This window comes from Elephantulus edwardii, unplaced genomic scaffold, assembly GCF_000299155.1.
Source record: "Elephantulus edwardii isolate Elephantulus edwardi_28Jun2011 unplaced genomic scaffold, EleEdw1.0 scaffold00019, whole genome shotgun sequence".
Lineage (NCBI taxonomy): Eukaryota > Metazoa > Chordata > Mammalia > Macroscelidea > Macroscelididae > Elephantulus > Elephantulus edwardii.
The window spans coordinates 6,702,130-6,710,101 of NW_006399769.1; the positions used below are offsets into that span (position 1 = coordinate 6,702,130).

A 7,972-nucleotide genomic window follows, 5' to 3' on the forward strand; every position below is an offset into this window, starting at 1 on the left:
GTGGGGGTGGGGGTGATGGTGGGGTGGTGTATGGTGGTGTGTGGTGGGGACGTGGGGGCAGTGTGCATGGTTGTGGTGTGTGTGGTGTGGTATGGGGGTGGTGTGGTGGGGGAGGGTGAGAGTGGAATGGGCGGGGTGGTGTAGTTGTTATGGTGGTGTATGCAAGGGTAGTGTGGTGGGGTGGTACTTGGAGGTGGGGGCGGTGTGGGGTTGGTGGTGTGGGTGGTGATGGCATGGGTGGTGGTAGTGGTGGTGTGTGGTTTGGTGATGGTGTGGGTGCTGGTAGTAGTATGGCTCTTATTAGTGGGGTGGGGGATGGTGGGGGTGATGTGGGAGATTGGTGGTGGTGTGGGAAGTGGTGGTAATGGTGGTGGTAGCAGTGGTGGTGTGGGTGTTGGTGGTTGTGGTGGTGATGTGGGTGGTGGTGGTGGTCTTGTAGGTGTTACTGGTGTGGGTGGTAGTGTGGGAGATGGTATTCATGTGGGATGGGGGTGGTGGAGGTGGGGGTGATGTGGAGGGTGGGGGTGGTGTGGTGGTGTGGTGATGTGAGGGTGGTGGTCATAGTGGTGTGTGGGAGGTGGTGGTGGTGTGGCTGGTGGTGTTGGCATCGGATGGTGTGGTGGTCTAGGCAGTGGTGGTATGGGTGGTGTTGATGGTGGGGTGTTGATGGTGGTATGGGGGGATGTAGGTGTTAATGGTGTGGGAGGTGGTGTTGATATGGGTAGTAGAGTTGGAGGTGATGGTGGTGGTGTGGGGGTAGGTAGTGGTGTGGGGGGTCATAGTAATGGGGTGTGGGAGTAGTTTGTGGTGTGGGGGTCATAGTGGTGGTGTGGGAGGGGGTGGGAGTGGGGTGTATGGGGTGTGGTGGGAGTGGGGTGGTGATTGGACTGTTACTCATAGCAACTCTGTGAACAATGAATCTGAAACCTGACCTGTCCTATGGGGTGGTGATATTGTGTACTATAAGAGTTAGAATAACCCATAGCTAACCTTCTAGTAGGTTTTCATAGGCAGAAAATCACAAGGGAGGATATTGCTCATCTTTCTCCTGCTGAGAAAACATGTTTGTTTATTTGTTGGGGTTTTGTTTTAAATAAATGCAATTAAATGCTTCACTCATTGAAGGCATCCAATATGTGGCATCTTTCATTATTATTAATTAAGTGTATTATGTACTTAAAAAGCAAAGACATTTAACTTTGTGTCTTTTCACTGAAATTTTCACAGTAAGTGCTAATTCTTTTTTTTTTTTTTTTAGTAAGTGCTAATTCTTCTTTTTTTTTTTTTATACAATGGTATGTATTCAAACCCTATTCAAAAACTTGATAACCCATGTAAAGCATGTAGGCCACAAATTAGTAGAGAACTATACTAAGTGGTATAGCCCACCGTGGAGTGTGGCCAGTAAGTGCTAATTCTTAAAATGCATTTACTAGAATCAGACAAGGGAAAGACACAGTTAAGATAAGACACAACCAATCAACCACCTAGTTTCAGGGAGAGAAGGGTTCTGGGCAACAACTGCTGGGTATGCTTTCCCCTGGGAAGTTCCTAGTTCTTGCTAAGAAAACTGTTGATTATGGTGAAAGTGGCCCTTCCCATCCAGCCTCAGGAAAAACATAGGTACCCTGCTAGCGGAGACGACTATCAAGCAGCAGTCACCTGGTCTAGAGGAGGGAAAGATTTCCTGAAAGTCCCTAGCTCGCTCAGAGACTTTGTCAGGGAAAGGGATTTAGGGAGAATCATCGACCCCCACTCAGTTCACCTATTGTCAAAGAAGCAGCAGGCTGGTTAATATGAAAAAAAACAAAAGCAAAAAACTACCAAGCCTTTTCCCAGAAAAGCAGATAAGATTGAGGACACAATGAATAATCCAGAGACAGAAAAGTGGAAGAAATATGCTGAGTTCCTGGAGTTCCAAGAACTAGTACTGAAAAAGTTACAAATGTTGAAAGAGTTGAAACCATAAGTAAAAAGCAATAAGATAAGCAGGAAATCATCACAAAACAGAGAGGATACAACCAACAAAGAAAAGTTGGAAATACAATCTAGAAAATCATATTTGAAATGACAGGAATTCTCAAAATGGTGGCACAAAAAAAAGATGAAGATGGAAGAGATGGAACAGAATCAGTCAGTTAGAGCACAAGAACCGTGAGAAGACAGAAGGAAAATGAAGACCACATTAGAATCAAATGGGATGATATCACAAGAAACCATATACATATATGATTAGAATTCCAGAACAGGAAGGTGTGGGGGGAAAAAACCACAGAGAAAATTGTGGTTCTTAGAAGGAATTTTTCCAGATATCATGACAAACAAGCAAAAACACACATCCTAGAAGTTCAGCAAACACCAAACAGACTAGACTTCAAAAGAAAGACATCGAGACATATCATTGTCAAACTTTCCAAAATCAAAGACAAAATACTAAAAGCAATGTGAGGAAAAATAATCACCTGCAAAAGAGAATTCATTAAATTAAATTCTGACCTCTCAGCAGAAACCATTAGACAGAAAAAGACAACGGGATGATACACACTGAAGGGTGAAAGAAAACAACCGCCAGCAGAGGAACCTGTACCCGGCAAAGCTGTCTCAAATATGAAGGAGAAATTAGGTCCTTTGCAGAAAAGCAGAAACTTAAGGAATTCATGGAAATAAGATCACCTACAAGAAATACTAAGGAAAGTCCTTCACATACATATAACAGAGGAAAGCGGATGGACCAAAGTAACCAGCAACATACATAAAGAACACAGTGAAAAGGCAATGACAAAACCGAAGCTATAAAAACAAACAAAAACCCCCTAAATTATCAATAGCCACATTGAATGTGAATTGCTTAAACACATCAAAAAGAGAAAAGGAGTAGCAGAATGGATTTAAAAACTCAAAACCCATCAATATGCTGTCTGTAAGACTGTCTTCTCATTTATGAAACGAGAAGATTAAAAATCAAAGGATGGGAAAAAAATATACCAAGCAAATGGCATCCATAAGAAAACTGAAGTGGCAATACTAATCTTGGGAAAAATAGACTTTAAGATGAAAACCACTATAGGAGGAAGGAAGAACACTATATGATAAAAGGCACAATAATAGATCAAGAGGATCTATCCTTAATTAAGAGCTACACACCTAACGATGTTGTTGTTGTTATGTGCCATCGAGCTGCTTGCAACTCCTAGAGACCCTATGTACAACAGCCCTAAACTCTGCTCTGTCCTGTGTCGATCACACTGTCTCTAACACACTCACCCCAATTACCCCAGTCACTGAATCAACCCAGCTCATAGAGGGCCTTCCTCTTCTGCACTGTCCCTCCACCCTCCCAAGCATGATGTCCCTCTCCAAGGACCGGTCCCTCCTTACATGTCCGAAGTATATCAGACGAAGCTTCAGAATCCTTGCCTCCAAGGAGCCACCCGGTTTAACCCTTTCCAGGATGAATCTGTTTGTTTTCTTAGCAGTGCATGGTACCCTCAGTACTCTTCTTCAGCACCACAGCTCAAAGGCATCAATTCTCCTTCTATCCTCCCTAGTCATTATCTAACTCTCTGATGCATAACAAGTGATTGCGAAGACTATGGCCTGTATCAGACGCACCTTCGTCTCCAGAGTGACATCATTGCTCTTAAGTACTTTGGAGCGGTCCCTAACAGCAGACTTTCCCATTGCAATATGTCTTTTAATTTCCTGGCTACTGGTGCCAAGAGTATTGACTGTGGAGCCAAGCAAACTAAAGCTGTGAACAATCTCAATCTCTTCACCATCCATCCTGATGCTGCCAGTTGGCCCAGTGGTGAGAATCTTTGTCATCTGGATATTGAGCCTCAATCCATATTGAAGGCTGCAGTCCTTGAGCCTCTGCAGCAAGTGCTTCAGATCCTCCTCAGTTTCAGCAAGCAGGGTTGTGTCATCTGTATAACACAGATTGTTAATAGATCTTTCACCAATCCTGACACCAAACTTCTCCTCATAGAGCCCAGCCTCCCAGATAATCTGTTCTGCATATAGGTTGAAAAGGTATGGACACAGGACACATCCCTGGCGTACACCCTTCCCAGTTTTGAGCCATGCAGTGTTTCCTTGCTCCGTTCTGATGACTGCCTCCTGGTCCAAGTATAGGTTTCGCGTTAGCACAATCAAGTATTCTGGGATTCCCATTCTTCTCAGAGTCAGCCACGGTTTGTTATGATCCACACAGTCAAATACCTATACCTAATCAATGAAACACAGATAGACATTCCTCTGGTATTCTCTGCTTTCAGCTAAGATTCATCTAACATTAGCTACAACATCCCTAGTACCAAATTATATACCTGTAAAATAAATAAAACAACAGTTAACAGACTTGTGGAAAGATATAGACAGCAGCAGAATAGTATTCAACTCAAAAGAAACTCAACAAAGGCATTGAAGAAGTAAACGATACAAATAGCCAGTTTGACCTAAGAGTTGTTTTCAGGATCAGGGTTAGGGAAGGGGAGAAAGGAGAAGGGGCAGAAAAAGGAGAAGGAATAAAAATCACTGGGATAGCAGAGGTTGGTGGCTGGAGGGGGAAGAAGGATTGAGAAATGTTCAATGCGGAATTGAAAAGATTGGGGGATAATAGGCATAGATTAATGGTGATTAATTACATAAAATATAATGCATATGAATGATTGAATAAAGCACAATATATATGAATGACTGTATAAAACACAAAGTACTAAATACATTGAATATAAATTATATAAATAATTATATAATAAATAACTTTATAAATTATATGCAAATACTTTTTTTAAAAAATTCAGTTGCTACTTGAAGGAAGAAAGAATGTGTAAACATTCCTCATAGCATTAAAGAATTTTCAGTTATTTGCCATTACAGATAGAACTGCTGTGAACAATCATGTTCAAATCTTTGTAAGGATGTAGCTTTCCTTCTCGGTTAAAAGCTTAAGAGTAGCATGACTGAATCATATAGTTATTGTTGTTAGTTGTCTCTAAGTTGCTCTGACTGCTGATCTTATTTATTCCCAAATAAAACATTGCCAGATTTTGTGTGGTATGCGTGAGCTCATTATTGCATGACTCCCACTGAGATGTCCCCTCATTTTTATTGATCTCTCTACTGGTGACCTAGTAGTAAGAAGCTGTGTTGCAATCCCAAAGGCATGTGGTTCAAATCCACCAGTTGCTCCATGGAAGAAGGAGGGCAATCTCCTCCTGTGTGATTTATTGCCTCTGAAAACCGACTGGAGCTATGGGTGGTTCCATTCTTGATGATATGCAACAACAACTACTACTACTTTATCTTAATAACCATGACATTTTTTTTTTAGAAATTTCTCTCTCCACACCTATTGAGATTGCTTAGACTTCTATTATTTTTTTTACAAAGAATTCTGTTAAGTATGTTGTTGTTGTTATGTGTCGTCAAGTCACCTTCGACTCATAGTGACCCTATTTACAACAACCCTAAACCCTGCCCTATCCTGTGCCAATCTTATTGTCCCTGATACCCCTACCCTTATTACCCCAGTCACTGAATCAATCCATCTCATCAAGGGTCTTCCTCTCCTGTGCCGTCTCTCCACTCTCCCCAGCATGATATCCCTCTCGAAGGATTGGTCCCTCCTTGCAACATATCCAAACTATGTCAGACAAAGCTTCAGAATCCTTGCTTCCAAGGAGTAGCCTGGCTTCACCCTCAGCAGGACAAACCTGTTTGTTTTCTTGAAGTATGCGTAACCTTAATATCCTTAGACAGTCCTTTGTATAATCTTTACTTGGGACCTGTGGAGAAGTTTGGAATGAGAAAGTTTTATATTCAAATTCCGAAATTCATGGATCCAAGCAGCCCCTCCAAAAAGTAGTCTAAAATATTTCTTGACTAGGTTGACCAAAATAACATGACATTTAAAAAAAGAAGACAAGCAATCCAGACACTCAACAGCCTAGCATCACAATCGACTCTGACTCCACAGCTGCTCTGTGAGGATGGAGTAGAATGGCCCCACGGGCTCCCAAGGCCATGGCCCTGCAGGTCTGAAGCTGATTGCCAAGTCGCTTTCCTACAGAGAGGTTGGTGGGTTCGAACTACCAGTCTTCTGGTTACCAATTGAATGTTTTAACTATGGTGCCATGAGGACTCCTTTCACAATTTCCAATTAAAAATTACTAGACATGCAAAGAAGCTCTAAAAGGTAACTCGAACTTAGGGAGAGGAATCTGTTAATAGAAGAAATCCCAGAAGTTACAGAAATGAAACAATTCATAAACACAAACCTAAGAACAGTTATTATGTCCAGTGATGTGAGAAAAAAACCAGGAACATCATAAGGAATATAATGGAAGATGTATGACAATAATGAAATGGGGAAGCGGGGCCCTTGATCGTGTGACTGTATGAGTGATTCAGGTGCTGTACGAATTGCATTGACTCTCAGACTCTCTAGTAGTATTGCTGTTCTCCTCATCTATTCTGAGAACAACAGGGCTATGAACTCTTTTTCTCCTTAAGGAAGATTATTTCAAGTGAAATACATCATTGAGGGAATAAATCTTGGTTCTACAGCCATTGGGATCCAGAAATCAGAGGTTACGTGCCTAGCTATGAAAAAGAGAACTACCTCCCACTTGGTGAACCTCGCAGCATTAAGACTATAGATTGATATTTGTACAGGTTGTGCCATGGATATACTAATTGCCAGTGCTAAAATTTCATTTGGTAAAGCCAGAATGAAGACCCAGAACCACTGGTTTACATACAAAGAACAATGACAGCAGAGTATAATCCAGGCTGGCTTTACAGTTAAGAAAAGACATAGAGATGCAAGTGCCATTCCGTGTCCCTTTGGAGTCGTTGAGAAGTGGCCCAGCCTTCTTCATAAGGACCCATCTGAGATTATCAAGCAATTGACTCTGCTTCAGAGGGTGCCCAGAGTTCCTCACACGAAGTTTATCATACTGAAGGAAGCCATCAAGCCTTCACAGATCATTCACAAAATTGCCAAGAATTTAATTTGACTTGGATCCACAATGAACACCAAGGGTAGCAGCCGTCAAGAAATCAAAAGATATGTTGCACTGGGAAAATCTGCTGTCAAAGATCACTTTAAAGTGCTAAAGAGCAAGGATGTTAGTTTAAAGGCCAAGATGTTCCTGACTCAAGCCATGCTATTTTCAATTGCTTCTTATTCATCAAAATTTGGATGATGAATTAAGAAAAACTGAACAGTGCATTGGGTAGATTTGAATTGATGAAGACACAAGGCCTTTGAGTATATAGTTAAACCAGTTAGAGGATATATCACCAGAGCTTTTTCATTAGTCATTGTTGTTAGATGTCGTACGGTCAATTACAGCTCATAGAGACTCTATGAACAACAGCTCTGAGCTGTGCCCTATCCTTCAACATTCTCACCATCTTTTATTTGATCCCGAATCATTGTGTCAGTTCATCTTGTTGAGGGTCTTACTTCCTTTCTCTGACCCTCCAATTTTCCCAGTATGATGTCTTTTTTCATGCATTGGCACTTTCTGACTACATGTCTAAAGTTTCACTCTATGGTATTTCTAGTACCTCTTCTCCAATATCACAAATACAAAGAAATCCTTCTGTCATCATTATTCACTGTTCAAGTCTTAGATGCATATGGTTGTTATGTGCTGTCAAGTTGACTATGACTCATGGCAATGCTATGAACACCCAACTCTGAACCCTGCCCTATCTTAAGCCAGTCTCACTGTCTCTGACACACTTGACCTCATTGCCAGGCACTGTGTCAATCCATAGCATCCAGGGTCTTCCTCTCCTGCGCGTCCAAGCATGACGTCCTTCTTTTTTTTTTTTTTAAGTGTAAATGCTTTGTTGTTTGTTTTTTTTTTAATTTAGGTTGTTTATTTTTCATTTCAATGAACATCTACAGAGATTTTGGGATTCCATTCATTCATTGTTGTACCCTTCTCCCCGCACA

General features: G+C 41.5%; 1 protein-coding gene across 1 annotated transcript in view; it reads right to left on the bottom strand.

The window, feature by feature from the left end:
• SLC3A1 (solute carrier family 3 (amino acid transporter heavy chain), member 1) overlaps window positions 1-562 on the bottom strand; it is a 69,217-nt gene extending 68,655 nt beyond the window's left edge. Inside the window, exon 1 of the mRNA XM_006882375.1 lies at window positions 447-562. Coding sequence (XP_006882437.1) covers window positions 447-562 — 116 coding nt within the window. The remainder of the gene's footprint in view (window positions 1-446) is intronic.
• Window positions 563-7,972: the final 7,410 nt, after the last annotated feature.